General features: G+C 41.2%; 2 protein-coding genes and 1 non-coding gene across 4 annotated transcripts in view; 2 read left to right on the forward strand and 1 right to left on the reverse strand.

The window, feature by feature from the left end:
* SCRG1 (stimulator of chondrogenesis 1) overlaps positions 1-1,192 on the forward strand; it is a 171,733-nt gene extending 170,541 nt beyond the window's left edge. For both annotated transcript variants that reach the window (XM_075556869.1, XM_075556870.1), the window contains one exon: positions 996-1,192. In XM_075556869.1, the coding sequence (XP_075412984.1) occupies positions 996-1,050 (55 nt within the window). In that variant the 3' untranslated portion in view covers positions 1,051-1,192. The remainder of the gene's footprint in view (positions 1-995) is intronic.
* A 5,183-nt stretch (positions 1,193-6,375) lies between these two features.
* Positions 6,376-12,084, reverse strand: SAP30 (Sin3A associated protein 30). Its single transcript, XM_075556871.1, has 4 exons — positions 11,483-12,084; positions 9,488-9,613; positions 8,364-8,462; positions 6,376-6,704 (listed from the first exon to the last, which is right to left on the reverse strand). The coding sequence occupies exons 1-4, from the start codon at positions 11,807-11,809 to the stop codon at positions 6,582-6,584; spliced, it is 675 nt and encodes a 224-aa protein (XP_075412986.1). The 5' UTR covers positions 11,810-12,084; the 3' UTR covers positions 6,376-6,581.
* Positions 12,085-14,531: 2,447 nt separating this feature from the next.
* On the forward strand, positions 14,532-14,675 carry LOC142455892 (small nucleolar RNA SNORA48). The gene has a single exon (XR_012786003.1). It is a non-coding gene; the product is annotated as a small nucleolar RNA SNORA48 (small nucleolar RNA).
* Positions 14,676-22,014: the final 7,339 nt, after the last annotated feature.

Genomic DNA, 22,014 nt, shown 5'->3' on the forward strand with positions numbered 1-22,014 from the left:
AACTATATTTTTTCCTCCTATCAAACCACTGCTTCTCAAACTGTGTTTCCCACAAGACCAGAGTCAACACCACCTCACTGTATATTGAGGTACAAATCCTTGGGCCCCGTCCTACACCTAATGAATCAGACACCTTAGGAGTGGGTCCTGGCAATCTTTTTTTTTTAACCTTCTTTTAGCAAACCCTCCAATGATGCTGAGAATCACTGTATTAAACTTTGGAATTAAGAATTTGAATCAATAGAGCATGCGGATTGACCGTATTTTTCCTGACCTACAGAAATGAAATGCCATCTAATATTAAAATATTGTGTTTACTTTATTGGTAATTGTATGACTTGAAACCAAATTACTGAAATTGATTTGTATTTATCTTGATATAATTTTGTCATTAACTGTGTTAAGACTGAAAACAGCAACTTAGACATGTAAAAGTAATTTTATTTGGGGATGCTATTTTCCCAGTAGGAACTGATTTACCTTGATAATTATATTTCTAATTAGTCTTAGCATAATTCTATGAATTTTTCTACATGATACCTTATAGTATCTTTCCAACCAGAGGCGAATTCAATGGGTTTTTTTGACTCCTTTATAAAATTTAGAATAGTATTTAATTATTTTCCTAAGAAATTTCCAATCTTCTGTTGCTTACTTGCAGATGAGCATATTTCATAGCCCATCTCCACCCATATTACACAAAGGAAACTTAATATATGATTATAAAGATTTGGAAATTACCTAGTCTTTCCTTTACTTTATTGGTAAGTTATAGCATATCACTAATGACTAATGAGAAAGCAGACGAGTTGATTGCCTTCTTATTCTGTTGCTTCTGCAGAAAATCCTCTCACTCATTCTCTTTGTACCTTATTCACCTAAAAAGAGTAATTATATCTGAAATACTGGAAATTACTCTCCACTTCTAGCCCAGAAAAGACTAACAAATACGCTAGCATCTAGCTGAATTTAATTATTATTCTAATTTCTTTCAGGGATATCTTCTTTGGACCAAAGATTTCTTTTGTGATCCCTTGCAACAAACCCTGAAAATCTTCATGTATTCTGGAAAATACCACCCCTGAATTCCCACAAATTACACTCTATCAATTCAAATGTGTTTGTCATTTCTCTGCAATGCCACCAGTCACAGTCTATAGATTCTTAATTGTCCAGGATAAGTAAAACTGTATTCAACAATAAAAGTTAATTCAAATGTATTTTTCCTTATGGACTTTTTTTGCATTTTTAAAATAATATCCACAAGGTTGTTCACAAAAATCTGTAAGACTGGTTTGTTCTCTCTCAGCTGTACAGCCACAATCCCGACGAAAACTTTGAGTTCATAGTTGATAGTTATTGAAAATGAAGACTTAATGAACTAGGTATATATTGAAATTCTTGGGAGGGAAGCAGCAAGTTTTCTAGTAAAACAGGAAAAAATAGCCAATGTTTGAACATATATTATGTGTGCTAAGTACTTCAAGCATATTTTCATCTCACCTTCTTAAAAGCAATTTCAAGGTAAGTGTTCTCAGATCTACCTATCAAATGCTAGCTCAAGTATAAGATATGTATTAAAAATCAAAGCAGAATTTGAACAAAATTTTAATTCTAAATTCCATATTCTTTCCAATATTCCTACTTCTAAAACTGAAAAATTCTCAACTACCACACCTCAAACATCCTCATTCTTAATCACACACACACACACACACACACACACACACACACACACACACACACACATCAAAACCATGGATAGATAGACTTTTTTCTTGAAAATAACAAGAAAAGAAATGGAATGAAAAATTGCAAGCTACACTAATCTAAAAAATAAAATCAGTGCCTCTAAAGATATGTTTTGATAGTTCAAGTCAGCTTTGGATTATGCCTCCCAGACCTTTAAGAAATATGCATCTACTCTTTGGGGCCTAGCTTGCATTTTAATGCATGTGATAAGGATAAGTAAATCATGATATATAAAAGTGAAGCCTGCGACGGAAGAGTATTGTTGTGGGGAAAGGTTGAGAAGCACCATACCAGGCAGTCAAGCTAAGAGAGACCATTGTCTGACTAACTATGCTATTAATTAGTTGAAGTACAGCCTCTGGGGTCCCTGATCCATTTGTGAAGACCACACTCAGCAGTAGCTGTTATACATGTGGTCACTCAGTGTTCATAACTTGAATCAAACAATTTTGAGGTTGTTAGAATCTAGCTCCTCATCAGATATAGACAAACACAATCAGAACCTGTTTTTAAATGGTACAATCCACAGCAAATTAATAAGGAAGTAGAACTGTCAAAAGAAATAAAAATAATAGCATTATCAGCATAGTATGTGATTTGATTGGACTTTTTTTCCTTTACTGAACTGGTTAATATTAAAATCAGATTAACTCAATAATATGTCTCCTATCTAGTGCCTGAGATAGGTAAATATAGAAACCTATCAATAAGCTTGTTTCATTTTATACTTGGTATAAATATGTTAAAGATGCAGTATCTTTATTTCACAAACATAAATATGTATGTGAAGCAACAATGATTTTAAAATAAAAGTTCCCTAGGTGTATTTAAAACCTAATGAGAAAAATACTCAAAAAAAAAAGCTAATACATTATCTATGGAAATATATAGATTGATTTTTCACTGCATTGCTTTTTATGGAAGTCACATTGTAATATGAAATTCAATCACATTAGCCTCATGGGACAGTGGGTTACTCACTAGGCTGCTAACCCAAGGTCGGCAGTTTGATTCCACCGACCGTTCCTTGGGAAACGGATGAGGCTTTCTACTCCTATAAAGATGTACAGCCTCCGGAACCAATAGGGGCCATTCTACTCTGTCCTATAGAGTCGCTCTGACCTGTTAGGGTCAGAATCCACTCCATTGCACTGAGTTTTGAGAAATTATTAAGTGTAAAAACATGAATGTTCACAGAATTTACCTTAGACTTTTTCTGACTTGGTAAATTTTCTTAACAGCAACTTCCATTCAATATTAATGAATCCACCATTTGTTTCACCGCTACCACGAAAAGACAATTAAGCTTTTGCTTATTTAAGTTTTGCTGTGTATCAGGCAACTACAGGGTCTCTGAGTCAGAATCAATTCGATGGCAGTTCAGTTTTGAATTTATGTATCAGGCATTGATCTAAAAACAGTTTTATAACAACTAAATGTGGTATGGCATTATCCTGATCTCTGGACAGAAATGCAAGGCTAGTCTGAGGTTACATTGTCAATGTGAGATTGAATCAGGTTTTAAAAGTGGCAAAATTTACCCTTGAAATATTGACTCAGTTTTTTAATGTATCAACTAATCTACTTATTCCGTAAACAAACGTTTAAATGAGACACATTATTGTATTTTTCAGATATCTCATATTTGTTAAATGTTTACTAAATGACAATTTCTGTATATTTAACTTCGATTTTTTTTTTTGTTCTTATTTTGAATCTCATGGTTCTGAGTCCAACTTTGAAGTGATACTTACTAATAGCTTATCTTTACTTGGTAAAATTTTTATTTTCCTCATCATTATTCATAGGGGTTCCTTGAAAATTTTGCATTTGCGAGGACTAGTTACTGATCCTAAAAGATTATTTTAGAGAATTGGGAGTGACATGGAGAACCAAAACAATGAACAAATATTTGGAGAAAGGGCAGGTAAGAACATTTATAGATCCTTTTGTAACTTTCTTTATAATTTCCAACAGGTATTTCTTACCATAAACCATCCATTTGTAAATATATCTATAGGGCAGGTGCTTTTAAAATGTAAATAATCCTGTATGTACTATGGGCTTTAAAATAATTTTCCCCAAAAGAAAAGTAATTGATATACTTTAAAATCAATTTTTAATTGACACTTAAGCTTTAATCTGAGTTTTGAGGGAAAACTAACAGTACAAAATTAAATTAATACAAACTTCTCCATAGAGTACCACTATAATGAAACATACAACTTTCCTCTAATTCCTAATGATTCATTTCCCCCACCTCCCCACTATCACGAACGATCCCATTCTACCTTGCAAGTCTGGCTGGGCCAGAGAATGGACACTGGTACAGTTAGGAACTACAAACACAGGGAGTCCAGGGCGGATTATCCCTTTAGAACCAGGGGTGTGAGTGGTGATACTGGGAAGGTAGAGGGAGGGTGGGCTGGAAAGGGGGAACCGATTACAAGGATCTACATATAACTTCCTCCCTGGGGGACGGACAACAGAAAAGTGGGTGAAGGGAAACATCAGACAGAGCAAGATGTGACAAAAAAATAATTTGTGAATTATCAAGGATTCATGAAGCGGGGGGAACAGGGAGGGAGAGGAAACATGAGGAGCTGATGCCAGGGACTTCAGTGGCGAGCAAATGTGTTGAGAATGATGAGGGCAATGAATGTACAAGTGTGCTTGACACAATTGATGTATGTAAGGATTGTGATAAGAGTTGTATGAGCCCCTAATAAAACGATTAAAAATAAATAAACAAAAAAAAAACCTACAAAAAACTATAGAGTACCACTATAGAATGGTTTCACAATGTGCTCATCTTCGTGTGGTAGTGTATTTAGAGATAAATGAATAGCATAGATGTAGCATTCAAAGCCTAAGAATTTTATAATTTTCAGCAAAAAAGAACACATATAATCTCTATTTCCAGGTATTTACAGAAGCCAAAGATACATCAATTGGGTATTACAGGTATTTGCCCTATAGTGAATACAAATTTCTATTTACTTTCTCTTCAAATATAAGTGAGTAGAAAGGCTTCTAGTTAGGTTATAATTTTAGAGGCCTAATAGCATAAAATTAAAATAAAAATCGACTTTCCCAGCACTGATAAAAGTTTGAAAAGTCCTCAACTAACAAGGGCTCATTGTCAGGTTTTAGATTGCTCTAGAATTACTTTATTTCATTGCATAGCCACCACTTTAACTCTTAAGTCACCATCACTAAACAAATTACATTCAGACCCTATAATGCAACCAAATAACTTCAAGTCCCCCCCCCAAAATGGAGTGCATTTTTATGTTAGCTACAGTATTTATTTAAAAGTTAGATCTTTATAGTACACACTTTACTCAAACCAACCCCCACATCTGAGAGCTACATAATTCATTTCAGTAAGCTAGAAAACAACTTCTCACCTGGCTAGTTGGGACACCAGAAATAAGCTGTCTATACCAATTCCTATAACCTGTCAGTCAATAAAGCAGTAAGAAAATCCTAAGAAAACTCTCAGCAAGAACATAGACCAGATGCATATTGTTCACTTCATTTTTCAGCTGTCAATACACTCAGAATAGAAACACGGTCTTGCCTTCTAATGAACCAGTGCTTTAGAGTTTATAACAGTGGCTTCTCAACCAGGGAGATTTTGCCCCCGTGGGCTATTTGCAATGTGCAGAGATAACACCTTTGGGGGGTTACTGGCATTTAGTGAGTAGCTATCATTGCTAAACATCCTACAACTTCCCACACAAAGAATTATCCAGGCCTAAACTGTCAACCTTGAAAAACCCTGAATGAGCTACAATATTGGTTCCATCTATTGAAAGCCTAAAAATCTCAGTATCTCAGTTCAAGGAAGCAGATTTGTTTTTTATGTTACGAACTACAAATGTGACTGTAAGGATTTGGCTAATCAATATAAACTCAGAAAAGGGAACAGTTAAAAAATGTTTTACTATAAAACTGACAGAATGAAACATTAAAAGCAAATAAAAATCAAGAGTGGCAAAAATTAGTATCAAAATTTTGTAGATCTCTCCAACTTTTTTTACAGGCATTAAAGAAGTACTTTCTAGATTAATGCCATATATAGATGTATATATGTATATTTTCATACGACAAATCTTAAACAACTGTCCAATTCTATGCTCTTACTACTTTCGTGGTAAACAAGTATCATTTACCTCTGCTGGTGCATTGTCTTCTTTGTAAGGAGGTGGGCAGCTAAATAAAGCTGTTTGTTCTTTCTGATGCTTCATCAAGTAGTAAGAATTTTAAAAAGAAATTAAGAAATTCTATCCCAGTGGAAGTTGATTTTTCATATCTGCTAGCTCTATAAAACACTTAAAAAAACAATGCTATGTAGGGTATCCTAAATCCCAACTCAGACTGTCGCCAAAGAAAGCAAATGTGCCATATTGATTTATTCTTTTACATTTGATCTTAGCCAAAAGGCCGAGAAGCAATCGGTTTATTCTTTTAACCTGCTAATTACTCAGAATTAAAAAAAAGGGGGAGGTGGAGGGCACAAAATAAAGAACATTTATAATTTAATTGCAATTAATACCAGTCTCTAAAATTCAGTTGAAAAGAAACACCATTCCATAAAATACACTGAAACAACAATAATAGCAATAACTTTTTATTTAAAATATGTCAATTTAGGAAAGCCCATTTTACATGAGTTTCCACCTAATTATTACTCAGAAGCAAGGAAAATAAAAACAAAGAAAAACCTCTGTAGGAAAAATACACAAGAAACATTTCTACATGTGAAAAACAGTGAGCAGTCTCAGCATCTGAACATCCAGCTCTCAGTCTCAATTCCGTCTCTTCTAGTGCGCCCCACTGTCAACCTTGAGATCTGCTTTGTTCTTGTCATTCCTCACCGAGTAAATGAAGTAGGTTAAGGTGTCCTTTTCATTCACTGGAATAGACCTAAAGTGGCATCCAACGATCTACAAAGGGGGCAAAATTTGAGGAAATTCAATTACAGGTATTAAACAGGTTTCAAACTAGGTTAAATATATAGGTTCATTAAAATAAAATGTTATATAACAAGAACTGTAGCCTCTGAAGAAAGTACTGTAGTTAACAAAATAGAGCAAGATATTATGAACAAGAAATAGTATGATTTCAAAGGAACCTTCAACTCACTCAAATATACATTGATTAGCACATTTTTAATTTATTTTAAATTTTATCATTTGAATTTAGATTAGGAAGCAAATATTTTTACTTTCACACTTAAATATCAGTGAAATAAAACATCTGCATCATGCAGTAATAGCTTAGGTCCAAGTCACATAAAAAGATCAATATGAAGTTCAAAATATTCTTGGTGTAAGAGAACTAGGCCATATCTTTTAAATATAGCCATTATAATTTATATTCATTCATTGACAGTATTTTTAAGAGTCTCTGAAAAAAGTTGCTAAGTAAAAATTATGAAGAGAAATTGAGAGGAGGTAAGAGAAGAACACTGAAGGATGTTTTTCTGCTTCACCGCGCTTTTGCTGTGCTAACTTCACACGTGCACTACATCCACCCATAGAAGTACATTAGACTAAACTGGGGTGCAACGTGCACATCTAGATCCAGAAAGCAAAGCTTCTTAAAGAAACAGTCCATCTACACAAGGAAGAGACTTGGGACAGTCAACTAAACCTGGGGGCACTTTCCTACATCTGCCTTTTTGACCAAGCAAGCGATGGCTTTCAAGGGTATTTGAATTATGGTTATTTTTCATTAAAAAATGAAATAGCTCTTGACATCCTATAGCTGTTTCTAGGTGGTTGGATTATCAAAAATTCCAGGTTTATTTATACATTTAAATGTAGTTGGAGAAACTCGACATGGTTTTCATTGTTAGTGCCATCGAGTTTTGACGCCGCAGGCAGCTCTCTAAGCAGAAAGAAGCGCTACTGCCCGCTCCTGAGCCAACCTGGCCATCACTGCTGCTTAAACTCAGCGTTCCGGTCACTGTCAGCTCATCACACGGATTTATATTGTTAAGGTACTATAGAATCCAAAGACTAGTCCTACAATGAATGTAAGGAAAAATTAGATTTTTCTTGCCTAGGGAAGGAAATCCCAAGGAGCAATTCTACTCTCCACATAAAACTAACAGAAAAAAAGATCAATACCAAAATAGTTAAATCAGAAAGTTATGGGAACACTATTTATAAAGGAGCTCATCTATTCCACCAGAAATTTCAAATAATAAATTATACTATGTACATTAAGTATTTTTAAAATTTATTATTTTTTACTATGCCTTGATTAAGTGCTCTATAAATGTGTACTGAGTGAATGACATTTTTAGACGAATCTATTTCTAGAATAAGGATAGAAAACTGCACTGTTTCCAGAAGTCAGCTTTAGAAACGGGAAAGAAGATCACACACCATCAAGTAGTTATTATATAAAGGAATTTTCTGCATGGAATACCAACATTAATAGAGAAGTCTTCCAAAGTAGATACTTTACTAACTTTCATCTCTCTGATTGAAATGTATTGTTATAGATACTGTTAATAATTTCATGAACATATATTAACTCATTGCTTTTGCCTACAGGCTCATTCAAAGTTTAAATAGTTTAAAATTCATACATACTTCAACAAGTTGTGCTTTATTAAGTCCTGGTCTGGTTGGGAGCTTGAAGTGTCTTTTGTATCTCCTCAGTGTATTTACTTGTAGTTGGTATAAATCAACCTAGGAAGAATTAGCATGTGTGAATTAATTCTTACAAATTGCTGAAAACTTACTAGTATGTATAATTACATTTTCATTTCAGCACAATAAAAATGTAATATTATAAAAAAAGGTCTTACATATTTAAAATTGTGAATGCAGTAAACATTTATTTTAGGGATAAAAATATTAAAAAGCGGAGGAATCCCTTCTGATCCATTTTACAGTTGTTCAGTTTTAAAAAACAAAGTGAAGGGGACACACCTGGAATGAGCCACCAGTGAACCCCCTCTGACCCCAGACCAGGGCTGTGAATGGCCTCACTGTCGTGCAGAGTGCATTGGAAAACATCTTACTGCAGATGCAGTCAGGTTAAAATTTAAAGCTTGTCATTTGATCCCCCTTTTGACTCATTTTAAATTTGTTTCAGTTTTTAGTATTTTCTTTCTTCTCTATTGAGGTTTTTCTGTTATGCTGTATTATTGCGAGTCCTTTGCTTTTTCTGTTTTTCTGTATATGAAATTCAGGAAAGGTAAATCGGTAGAGACAGTAACTGCATTAACAGTTTATTGGGGGTATGACAGGAGAAGTTGGTGGGGGTAAGGGAGCTAATAGTGAGCACAAGAAAGAAGATAATATTCTAAAATTGATTGTGGTGATGATGGTACAACTCGCTTTAATATGAATGAGCTATTGAATTGTATGATATGCAAACTATAGGCCAAGAGAACTGTTAAAAATAAAATGCAATAATAAACAGTAAAAAAATAAAATAAATAAACAGTAAATAATGGGGGAAATGAGATTATAAAATAGAGCTATAAAAATATCAAATGAAAATGTAACAAGTCAAATTACTTAACTGCATGTTAATTGATAATTAATTTGGTTTTCATTTTCATATTTTCCAAATGTTTTCAACATTTAAAAGGTTGATGATAAATTTTTATTAAACTTTGGAAATGGACTACTTACGGTTTACATTTAACATACAAAAACTTCCATCTACCAACCTCTTCCCCACTCCCCCCCAAACGTGCACCTACCTCTGGAGTATCAATATCTTGAACAGGTGAGTCACCTCCATCATCATCACTTCCCTTTCTCTTTCTTCTGTTTCGAACACTCTGAATTACGTTTTTATGATAATCACAAATGTAAAGATGTCTTGCCTGCAACAGAGAAGATTTCACACACTGTTTAAGATTACTGTCAAGTATTATGTCTGAATATTGATGAAGAGAAACGTCAGTATTAAAAATAACCGTCAAAAACAAGCCGTATGACGTCGAGTCTTTAAGGCTTCCCTTCATTTTGTCAAAACCCACAAGTCTGACAACGTGGGACTTAGGAAAAGGTCCCATGCCAACAACTTGGTCCTAAGCTGCGCTGACAAAAGTCAAATATTCAAAAGAAAATGTTCATCATTCTTGCCTTTTATGATCAGTTTTCTTATAAACCTAATCTCTGAACATCTATCTGTAGGGGAACATGTGAGGATAACATCAGCAAATTGTAGGCTCCCCGTCGAATGTCATGCATCTTACTGATGATAAAAGCTTAACCTCCACCCCTCCCCCATCCTCGAAACACGAAGGTTCGAACACCCCACGGTGTGGAAGGCGCAGTCTACCCGCGGTACTGTGACCGGGCTCGAAGGGGAGCGGTGCCCGTTAGTGCAGGGGGGAGGCGGAGAAATAAGAGATGGCAATTCACCGTTCAGTTAACAAAATTGCAGCGAGGGGGGAACTGAATTAATTAGTTCCCTTCTGGATTTTTTTAACTGCTAATATGCTCACAACTTTACTATCTATTTTACAATATTCTCTCTGGCTAAGTGCGTATGTTAGCAGTAGTCTAATGTACGCGTGCGGATTTTTCTTCTCAGCTTCATGTACACTATCCCTCCTCCGGTACAAAAGTGCCACCCATCTTACAGATGAGCTCTCAATGTTACAGCCTAACCCGAGGTAAATTTCAAACTTTTCTTCTGAGTTTGAAATGACACCGGATTAGCCCCAGGCCGTGTTTCCAATCCAAGCAAGCTCCAAGGAATCTCTTCACCCGAGGGAGGATCCTGCCCGCAGCGCGCCTGCAGCGTGCCTTCAGCAGGCGGAAAGCATCGCAAATGAACTTTTCCAAAACTCGCAGGACAGGCAGCCCGCGTACGTCGCCCGCTCCTGCCTTTTCCTAAGACCAGCGGGACGGGGTGCGTAGATTTGCAAGATTTTGTTGCGGGCTAACTGCAACCTAAAACGACGCCCAGGGCGCGCGCGAGCTAGCCCGGCCTCCTGTGTTCTTACACCGTGGCGCAGGAGCTCGCGAGGTGGCCCTGGTGGCCTCGCCGCGCCTCCCGGCCGGTCCCGGGGGCGGACGCACAAAAAGCAGGGAAAACGGAATCCTGATGGCTGCCAGGCGGCGGGCCGCGCCGCGCCGCTGGGGCTCCGAGCTGCTCGCACGCTCGGCCGCCGCAGCCAGCGCCCCCCACCCGCCTGCTGGCCTGGGGTGCGGCACCCCTCCGCTCGCGAGCTCCACACGGCGCCCGGGAACGGACCGGGGCGTCCGGCTCCGGGGGCGTAAAGTCCAGCCGAGACTCCTCCGAGCTGCTCCCTGGGGGCCAAACACCGGCTCCGGCCGCAAAACAAAGGCGCCTGGTCCGGAGCGGGCTGCGGGGCTGCAGGAAACCTGCCCGCGGCCCCGGGGCGGCGATGCCCTTTGTCTGCTTCCCGGCCGTGGCGGAGGAGGAAGGAGGCAGGGGGCCGAGCGCGCGGCAGGGGCGCGCGGAGGGGCCGGGGCGGGGCGGCACGCGCGCGCGTGTCGGGGTGTAGCTGTCTGTACGCGTGTTGGGGTGACCGTCGGAGTTGCTGGGACTCGGCGAGCTGCTTCCGGCCGCGGACCCCACAACCGGTCAGCACTGGTGGCAAGCCCGCGGAGGGGGAGGGGAAGGGAGGGGGCGGGCAGCCCCGGCCCAGCACCCCAGCTCCGGGCTCGGCCCTCCGGAGCCCCGCGGGGGCAGGGCAGGCCGTCCCGCCGGCACTTACGCTCTTGTCCAGCTCGATCTTCACCTTCTTCTGCGAGATGCTCTTCTGGATCCTCTTGCTGAAGCTCGCGTTGCCGGCCGCCCGGCTGCAGCGCTCCCCATCCTCCCGCAGGCAGCACAGTTGCCCGGGGCCCGGCCCAGCCGCTCCCGGGGGTCCGGCCGCCGACACCGCCCCGGCGCCCGGCACCTCAGCCCCGGCGCCCGCCCCGGCCCCGGCTCCGGCCCCGTTCCCCGCCGAGGCGGCGGCGGCGGCCGCAGCCACGACGGCGGCCACGGCGGCGGCCGCGTCCCCGCCGCGACTCATCTCTTCAGGGGTGAAGCCGTTCATGTCTCAGCGCTCCGTGGCGCCGACGCGGACAGAAACCCGCGCTTGGCTGCTCAGGGGGAGGATGCCGGGGTCCCAGCTGGGTCCCTCAAACACCTGCCCGAGCGGTAGCAATTCACTCTGCACCCCGAGTCCCGGCAGTGGCGCCGCCAAATCGCGAGCGTCCCGAACCTGCTGGTGTCTCCTGGCTCCGGGACAGCAGACAGTGCTTGGGGTAGGGGCTGGGAGCGGGCGGCGCCTGGAACAGCGACCCTGCTACTGTCACATGGACAGGCTCCAGCAGTTGGATCGCGGTGCCTCCGCCTCCCTGCAGCCGCTAGAGCCGCGCAGGCGCGCCTGGCCCTCTCGCTCGGGCCGCTGTGCCGCGGCGCACCACGGGATATGTAGTTCTCCGCTACGTCGCTACCGCAGCTTCCTCCCAGGCCCCGCCCATCTGGAGGGGGTGAACGAACTACTCTTCCTAGCATGCATTGCGAGGCGACAGGCGGGCCTCGGAATCTCCGGAGCTTAAAAAACAAACAAACAAGCAAGCAAAACACACCGGGTAAACATGTGTAGTGGGTGGGTTGTAGTGTTTTCTCCACGTTTGTCTCTCCCGGAAAGTTACACTGTGGTTTAATCTTGGGATTTTAGCGGCGGAGCACCTCCCCGGCGGCAAAGCACCAAAGGAGGCGGGAGGCGTAACCTGGGGGCGGGGCAGGGGAAGGGGGGAGTTTCGGGGCCGCTTTTGGCGCTGAGGAGAACAGTTTGGGGTGAGACTGTTCCTAGAGGAGGAAGTCGGGCATCCTGGTGTTCTTTGGCTCTCGGAGGTCCGGCAGCCAACAACTCAGGAGAATAGCAGCCCCGTTCATTCACGAAGTAATGGGGAGAACTTCCTTCCGATCCCTCGACCTTGACCCCCTTCACGAACGCCTCGCTGAGGACCCTTGCGAACCCCTTGCAGATTCCGACCAGGAACACGTTTTGTTCTCGAGCGCAGTCAGCCGCTTCCTGACGCGGAGCTACCGACTAGCTGGCAAATAACAAAGCTGCGTTTCACCACCGTCCCAACCTCCCCAGTCCCTCCTCTCGTGGATCTGGAGCAGGGAAGAGTCTGCGCGGACGTGAAACCGCCGCTGGTACCGCGCCAGCTGCCGTGCTCCAGGCTACCCAGCCCGAGCTCGATCGCCTGAGAGGGGAAAGGGAGCCACATTACTGTGGATGTGCATGCATGCACGTGTGCATGTGCGTGTGTTTGTGTGTGCGTGCCTGTGCTTGCCAAGGGCGGGGCAGAAGGGTGGGAGGGCCTAATATGAAAGCTGCCCTTTTACATTAACTTACAGTGAGTCATTTCTCTGAACCGCAGGATCAGCAGTGTGAGCCGTCCAGTGCTCTGGGGAGAAAGATCTGGCTGTCCGCTCTGTAAAGACTATCTCAGGACGTGTAGGGCGCTACGCTAGTGTCCTAAAGAGTGGCTATAATTCCCAATGGACTGTGGGTTTGTGGCCCTGTTTCATAATTTCAGTATTTATACAAAGATACTGACTTTATTTTACTAGGGTTTTGACCCCATAAAGTACTACTAGACTATCATTTAGTGAAAGATGATTTTATTAATGCCTTGAAAATTCCATGTACGCTCCTGTTCGAAGTCATCCTTCTATATTTTAGTTCTAGGTTATAGAAAAAGAAAAAGCTAAAATAGTTATTAAATTGAATGGGAAAAAAGACGCTGAATGAGTGCTTTGCCTTGTAAACTTTGCACTGCCCAATAAGGGTGTGATCTACCATGCTTGAATATAACCAAGGAGCAGTTTATAGTTATTGTGACAGAAAAAGGAAATAATTTAAGTTTAAGAACTGACATGATTCAGTTAATGAGACCTTCTTGAATATATTTGGAACAAGTTAGATATATGACTATTTTTCCTACTTTTAAGAAAACTAAATCTGGCATCTGAATTGATATGTGTATAAGTACTGGAGTCAGTAAAAAAGCATTGTTTAGTAGGGTTACGAAACCTCCTAAAAGGTTTCTTTACTCAGTAGATAGCTACAGAGAAGGTCTCTCTCATCAATGCACGTCTTAGTTTCATTACGATGCTTTTAAAAAAAAGGTGTGTGTGTGTGTGTGTGTGTGTGTGTGTGCGCGTGCAAGAGGAAAATGATTTTGACTCAGGGCTCATCAAAATGTTTTTTAACAAAACTCAAGTGAAAATCTTTGAAAATCATTGAAACATTGGAACAAGTTTATGGAATGCTGTTCATACACCTAGTTTTTACATGAATCGTGTTTTAAGAACAGTTGTAATGATTTGAAAGAAGAATTCAAAGCAGAAAAGTTGGCTTAGAAGGCTATGATGACCGTTTTTGAAATTCCAAAAGCATAATCTTGATAGATTTTCTCAAAGGACACAGGATGATTACAGCGTATTGAGAAAACGTTTAGAGCAAGAAGGATCAACATATTAAGCCCCTCCCACGGGGACGAGCAATGGAAAAGTGAGGGTCGATAGAGGATGTAAGATATGAAAATAATCTATAACTTATCAAGGATTCGTGAGGGAGGGCAGGTAGGAGAGAAGAAAGAGGGAGTTGATATCAGGGGCGTAAGTAGGAAGAGAATGCTTTGAAACTGATGATGGCAGCATATGTGCAAATGTGCATGACCCACTGGATGAATATATGGATTGTGATAGATGTAAGAGCCCCCAATAAAAGTATTTAATTTAAAAAAAAGTTTAGAATCCCCTGGCTATGGGCAAAGAGACACCTGATTGGTGGTGGTGCTCTTATATCAGTCAGGGGCAGAGCAGACTGGCAGCCCTTTGTTCATCCTAGCTTGATGCCTAGATCGTGGCCAGAGCTGTTTCATGCCTAGGGCACATTAAATTGTGGGGAAAAAAAAAAGTTTAGAGCAGTGAAAACTGCACTGGAGAGAAAAAGGGCCTGGGAAGTTGCACTGAGGATTTTCATGATGACAACATTCTTCCTCTGACTCAGCACAGTAAGGGCCTTCCTATGATCATTTCATTGGGAATTCTTACCCCAGGCCCCTAGTTCTGATCTTGTCAAACAAAACCCAAAGAACATGGTTTTAAACCAGGAAAAGTATGCATCATATATGCATCAGAGACATATCCTCTAAGGGTACTTATTCAATCTGTAGGGGTGTGTACAGTCCAAGAAGCTGGACTATGTGAAGTAAAATGTGACATCGGATTTGGAAGAAGACTTTGTTAACAACCTGCCATGTGCACATGATACAACCTAACTTGCTGAAAGTGAAGAGGACTTGAAGCAACTTACTGATAAAGATCATGATTGCAGCCTTCACTACGGATTACAACTCAATGTAATGAAAATTCAAATTCTATTAGACCAGTAGGTAACATCATGATAAATGGAATCATAAAAAGATTTAATTTTGCTTGGATCCACAATTAATGCTCATGAAGGCAGCAGTCAAGAGATCAAATAATGTGTTGCATTGAGTAAATTTGCTGCTTAAGATCTCTTTAATGAAGAGCAAGGACATTATTTTGAGGACTAAGTTACACCTGAGCCAAGCCATGGTATTTTCAAATACCGTATATGTATGTGAAAGTTGGGTGTTGAATAATGAAGACTAGAGAAGAATCAATGCATTTGAATTATGGTTCTGGCAAGGAATATTGAAAGTACCATATTGATAATGCCAAAGAACCAAAAAAAAAAAAATCTTGTCTTGGAAGAAGCAAAGCCAGCATACTCCTTAGAAGCAAGAATGGTGAGAGTTCATTTCATGTACTTTGGACATATTATCAGGAAAGACCCTGGAAAAGGATATTATGCTTGGTAACGTGGAAGGGCAATGAACAAGAGGAAGATCCTCAAGGAAATGGATTGACATGGTGGCTGCAACAGTGGGCTCAAACAACCATTCGGAGGACAGCACAGGACCACAGATAGGGTAGCTGTGAGCATGAACCAACGTTGTTGCCCCTAACAACAATAGGAACATTGTAAATTAGCACAAGTTGAGCCCCTTGAAGATGATGTTAGCTAGTCAGAGGCTGGCAAGGGGAGAAGAGGTGAATGATGGGAGGAATCTTAAGAGAGGTGACGACAGGCTTCTACACAGACCCCTCCAGCACAAAGGAAGGTGACTGGCAGAAGAAAATACATTTCTTTATCAATGGAAGAGACCCTGAGATATTGGAGATAATGAAATGACCAGCGGAAGAAAGGTAAGATTTTCACACTACCCCCACAATGAATAGTCCCTTGAATTTGGGATCTGAGACAAGAGCACAGCATGAAGCCTGAGGTGCTAGGATGCACATATGTAAAGAGGAAGTACACACACTACAGAGGACCAGTCAATAGCAGAAAGCCCACCAGAATGACAGCCTATGATGGGAGGGTCAGCCATTGGCAGAATATAAGGTACAGTTTTACATTTTCTGTTAGGCCTTTTAGACTAGCTAAAGGCCCTTTGGATTTCCGCCCCCAAAGTATCCCCTTTTAACAAACATATTCTTTATGCTTAAACCTTTTTTTCTGACTCTGTCCCTTGTCTGAAATCTTTTGTCCCTTGTCTGAAATCGTTCTTGCCAGTGGAACAAGAAATGACAAGCAGAGAGACTTTTGAGTGCCCTACTGGTAACAAGACCAAGACTGTTATTTGACATATATAAACTGAAGAATATAGAATTCCTCAGGAAAAGTTTCGAGAGATGGAAACACTGCCTTCAAAAGGGTATAGACATAGATGGAACATATGTTGAGAAATAGTAGCTTCATATTTTGATACACTTGTTTAGTAAACATCTGTATGACATAGCAATATTTTACTTATTCTCATATATACTATACTGAAATTTAAACTCTATGTACAAAAACAAATAGTTTATTAATACTTTTTGTTTATTACATGTTGAAATTATATTTTTACATGAGTTAATAAAATGTTACTAGAATTCACTTTACCTAACTTTTTAATGTGGCTACTAGAATATTCAAAATGATACATGTTGGTCATGTTATATTTCTTTTGAGTGCTGTTACTTAATAAAAGTATTACACATACTGCTTACAGATACGTTTTCTTAAATGGTAAGAAAAGAGCAGTAAGAGACAGAAATCATGGTGGTGGTCATATCTTGGGTAGAAGGTCTTTCTTATACATGTACCAATGTCACCGGTTTTGTTTCTCGACAACCCAGCCTAACACAGGCTCAGTTCCTCTGCTCTGTCTCGGTGGGACTCCTGGGCAACTTCTGCCACTTCAGACAGCGATCTCACGCACACTCCATTGGTAGCTCTTCTTTCTTGGGAGTCTCTGTTCCTGCTTCTGAGATCACTCTCACACCCAGAAACTCACAACTCCCGGCCAGCAAGTCAATTCCAACTCATAGGGAGTCTAGGGGACAGGATAGAGCTGGGTGGAGTTCTGAGATTGTAACTCTTTACTGGAGTAGAAAGCCAGGTGTTTCGGAACAGCTAGTAGTTTCAAATGTTGACCTTGAGGTTGGCAGCCTAATATGTAACCATTGCACCATCAGGTGTCTCTTATACCCAGAGGAATGGCAAAAGTCCTCTACATTTTATTAGCATGGTCGCACGTAATCACGTAGGCGTTAGAGAAAACTGGATAGAGCCAAAAGTAATTTTACTTCAGGCTGAGAGGAGGAAGGATGGGAAATTATTGTCTAATGAGGACTGCGTTTCCATTTTGGAGTGATGAAAATATTTTGGAAATAGGAATGATGGTTGTACAACATTGTAAATATAACTAATGCCACTGAATTATATATTTTAAAATGACTTAAAAGACACATTTTAAGTTATATCTATTCTTCCACAATTAAAAAAATTAGTGTAACTTAAGATCCTCACAACCAAATCAAGAATCTTGGGACACCTCTCATTCTTAGTCTGAAGTGGATTGGAATGAGATCCTCTCACCAAGTCCTGGACAGTGTTTTGATTGTCTGGGTTTAGGAAACACACTTTGGCTATACACCTCTTTTTGGTATCAAAAAAGAAAGAAATCTTACTGCCATTGAGTCAACTCTCTTAGTGATCCTGTAAGGGCAGGGAAGAATGTGCCTGTGGGTTTCTGAGACTGTAACTGTTTACAGGAGTAGAATGCCTCACCTTCTCCTGCAGAACGGTGTTTGGTTTCAAACCACTGACCTTGAGGTTTGCAGCACAACATGCAACCCACTATGCCACCGGGGTTCCTTCTTTTTAATATACTAGAATAAAATGGTGCTTCTAGCAGAGGCTCTTACACTTCACATTGTACTTATCTGCAGTGTATGTCTGGAATGATCTTTTATTAGAATTATCCCCCGGTATTATTTTTCAGACACAGCCTTAATGTCATGTCACAGCAGGTGTGAAAATTTATACGATGGGCTTTAATGAGGCCTCTGATAACAATAGCATTCTTGTTCATTTCAGAAGTGAGTAGTCATAATACTTGAAGAGAATTTCTTCATATCTTTTGAAAATGTGGAACAAAAATAAATCCATCAGTATTCTATAGGAGTATGGAAGCTGCTAAAAGTTGAACCCCTTTTCTGAAATCTAGATGGAACCAGAGGAACGAAAACGTGCTATTTTTGTTAGGTGCTGTCAGGTTGATTTTTAATTCATGGAGACACCAGGTGACAGACTAGAACTGCCCCATGGGATTTCCTAGGCTGTGATCTGTTGTGTGTGTGTGTGTAAGAAAGTTTATATACAAGAGTAGTTGAATATTGAGAAAACATCTAGGCTCAGTCCAGATCAAGTCCATAAGTCTGATATTAGCCCATATGTCCATACCAATCTAAATTCCTCTTCAGACTCACCCAACACATGTAATGATGCTGAATGCAGGAAGAGCGCAGGCCAATGGGCTGGAAGTCTTCTGGATCCAGTGGTGTTGGGCTGTGTTCTTGAAAGAAGCAAATCAGAGGAACCTGAAGAGACCTCACTGTGTGAGTTCCAGTGGCCAACCTTCTATTAACAGTTACATTAATTTGGATCACTAGAGAAGTTGTGTGTTTGTACATAGAAAGACTTATATCAAGAAATGACTTAGACAGAAATTAGTGAGTCCAGCCTGGTTCAAGTCAGGCTTCTCCTGACTCGTGTATCTTTGGAAGCCGACAGGAAGTAGGGAGATGAAACAGGGCCAAGGGTAGAGTCGGGCTATGGTGAGGGAGGGGACTGAGGTTGCACAGGTTGGTGGATGCAGAGGTAAATTTATCTGAGGTTGGCTGAATGAATCCACAGTTGGTAGTCCCCTGACAGCTCCTGGGATTGGCAGGCAAGCAATGGGAGATAGAAGAACCAGATATAGGATCTAGTTCTAGCAGAAGGCAAAGGGTCAACGTGAGCGCCACTCTGCTCTGTCTCACTCTTATAGAAAAGGTCATATCCCCAGAAGGTGTCATTAGGTTTTGATCTGATTGATAGTTTGGGCTCCACCCCTACCTTCACCCAAGAGTGTCAAGTTGACATAGAATCTAACCATCACAGTAGTCTACTACTGCTTAGCCATTAATGTAAGGTCTCCTTACATTGAATAAATGTGCAGAAATTGATTTTTTAAAGATAATTGACCAAGAATATCCCCCAAATCCAAAATTACATACAACTGCTACATTTGTCAACTGAGACCAGGGGCACTGGGCAATAAGCTCATGTAAGAAGTCAAGAGAATACCTGGAGGAAGAGTTAGAAGCGAGAAGGATTTTGGACCCTGACAGTAAATTAGGTTTAGATCAGATAGGGTTCAAACAGCAGAGAGGGAAAAGGGAAATAAAGAATGCTCAATCAGAGATAGAATCTTAGTAAGCACCAGGAAAGTGCCTTTCTGAAAATGAGATGAATCCTTTGGGAGGCAAGGTCTGTGTCTGTGCTGTGGGTGACGGATGGAGGAAGCCCAGGACTCCTGTATGAACTGCAGAAACAGGCTAGCTGCTGAGAGGCAGAGGAAATGGGCTTCACAGAGTTGGCAGACATTGAGGAGAAATTCCTTGACTTGGTGGCACAGTGGTTAAAGTACTGAACTGTGAACCAAAAGGTTCAAACCGATCAGCAGCTCTGAGGGAGAAAAATGTGGCAGTTGGCTTCCATAAAGCTCAGAGCCTTGGAAATCCAAAGGGGCAGTCGTACTTTTCTCTAATCGGGTCATTGTGCATCTGAATCCACCGGATAGCAGTGGGTTTGCGGGGAGGGTGTAGCAGTACAGGAGAGTGCCCTCGAGATGCGCTCGCTAAACTGGCCTTCTTTCCATCTTCTGTTAATAGTCCAAGAACATTCAACTCATTCAAGTATGAGGAAGACAAATATAGTATTCATTCAATATATAAGACGTCAAATATGGAGCAAAGCAGCACAATTTCCTTAGAAGATCAAATTTTACCAAAAATGATCATAAAACAAATGATGTTTATAACCCAACATTCCAACATACATTTTTAAAAGTTAATGGAGCAATTATGGTTATGAAGTAAAATTACCATCAGCCGCTCCACAGATGATACCTCCCTCATTCCACGACCTTTTACTACAGTTGCTCATGTGGTGGTGACCTCCCAACCATAAAAATTATTCTCCTTGTTACTTCATCACTGTCATTTTGCTACTGCTATGAATCGGTGACCCCTGTGAAAGGGTCGTTCAACGCCCAAAGGGGTGGTGACCCGCAGGTTGAGAACCGCTATTCGAAAGATTTACAGTCTTGGAAACCCTATGTAGGGTCGCTGTCATGTGGACTGCGAATCATCTCAATGGCAGTGTGTTGGGTGAATAACTATAAATATATAACTCATGGTTCAGGGGTAGTAGTACTCTCATCTTCTACTCAGGAGAACTAGGTTGAATTCCTGGCCAGTGAACCTCAGGCACAGGCACCATCTGTCTGTCTCTCAGTGGAGCGTTGCATGTTGCCACGATGCTAAGTTTTACAAGCACTTCCAGACTGTGATGGGCTAGGTGAAACACCTGGCACATATTGATGAAAACCAACCAGTGAAAGCCCTGTGGATCACAGCCGTCTGATTCCGTCTGACCAGGGAGAGTACTGGGGCAGGCAACTTTTCATTCTGTTGTGCGTGAGAACCCTAACAGCTGGAGGCCGACTGATTGTCAACTAACAACAACAGCGAATATAAGACGCAGGTAGCTAGACATTAGGTTTTCTTTTTTAAGAAAATTGATTAATCCCTACTTTTTTATAACACTTTTAGTGAGTTTTGTGGCTCTTTCTAGTGAATTAGCAAATCCAAGGGTAATCTTGGGAACCCCTGAATTCTGCAGTTGATGTCAATCTGTATGCTGAACAAATAATCCAAGAAACTGGTATAGATAAAGGATAATGTGCCATAAAGATTAGAGGGAGGCTCATTAGCAACCTGCATGTGCAGATGATATCAACCTTGCTTGCTGACAAGGAGGAGGACTTGAGGCAATTATAGATGAAGATCAAAAGTCTTCAATATGGATTACAACTCAATATTTTTTAAAAAATCTTCACAACTGGACCTATAAGCAACATCATGATAAACGGAGAAAAGGTTGACATTGTTAAGGACTTAATTTACTTGGATTCATCATCAATGCTCCTGGACATATCAGTCGAGAAATTAAAGGACAAATTGTATTGGGTTTTTAATGTACTGCACCAGAACTCTTTGAAGTATTAACGAGCAAGGATGTCACTTTGAGGCGGAGGTACCCTGGCCCCAAACAATGTATTTTTACTCACCTCATATGCATGTGAATGCTAGACAGTGAATAAGGGAGACTGGAGAATAACTGACATGGGGGTGATTTATGGTTTTGGCAAAACATACTGAAAGTACCACAGACTGCCAGAAGAACAAACAACTCTGGCTTGCAGGAAGTATAGTCAAAATGCTCATACAAGTGAGGATGGTGATGTTTGAATCGGATCCGGACCATGCTGCCGCTTCCCTCAGCTCTCCCGAAAGATAGCCAGCTGGACTGGGCGGTCACTTCCCCCGCCTCACAAGGCCAGAACTGGACTGTGCAGTCCCTGCCTCCAGCATTCCAAGGAGCTTATCACTCTGGGCCGGGTCTGTACAACCCCTTCCCTCAGTGTTCCAGGATGATTTACTCACAGACCATGTCCTGACTCAGACCCTGCAACTGCAGCACCAGAAGGCCTCCCTCCCTCTTATCAGCACATCCGTCCTCGGCTCAAGCCCTATATATGTCCCACCGCC

The sequence above is a fragment of the Tenrec ecaudatus genome, chromosome 8 (genome assembly GCF_050624435.1).
Source record: "Tenrec ecaudatus isolate mTenEca1 chromosome 8, mTenEca1.hap1, whole genome shotgun sequence".
Classification (NCBI taxonomy): domain Eukaryota; kingdom Metazoa; phylum Chordata; class Mammalia; order Afrosoricida; family Tenrecidae; genus Tenrec; species Tenrec ecaudatus.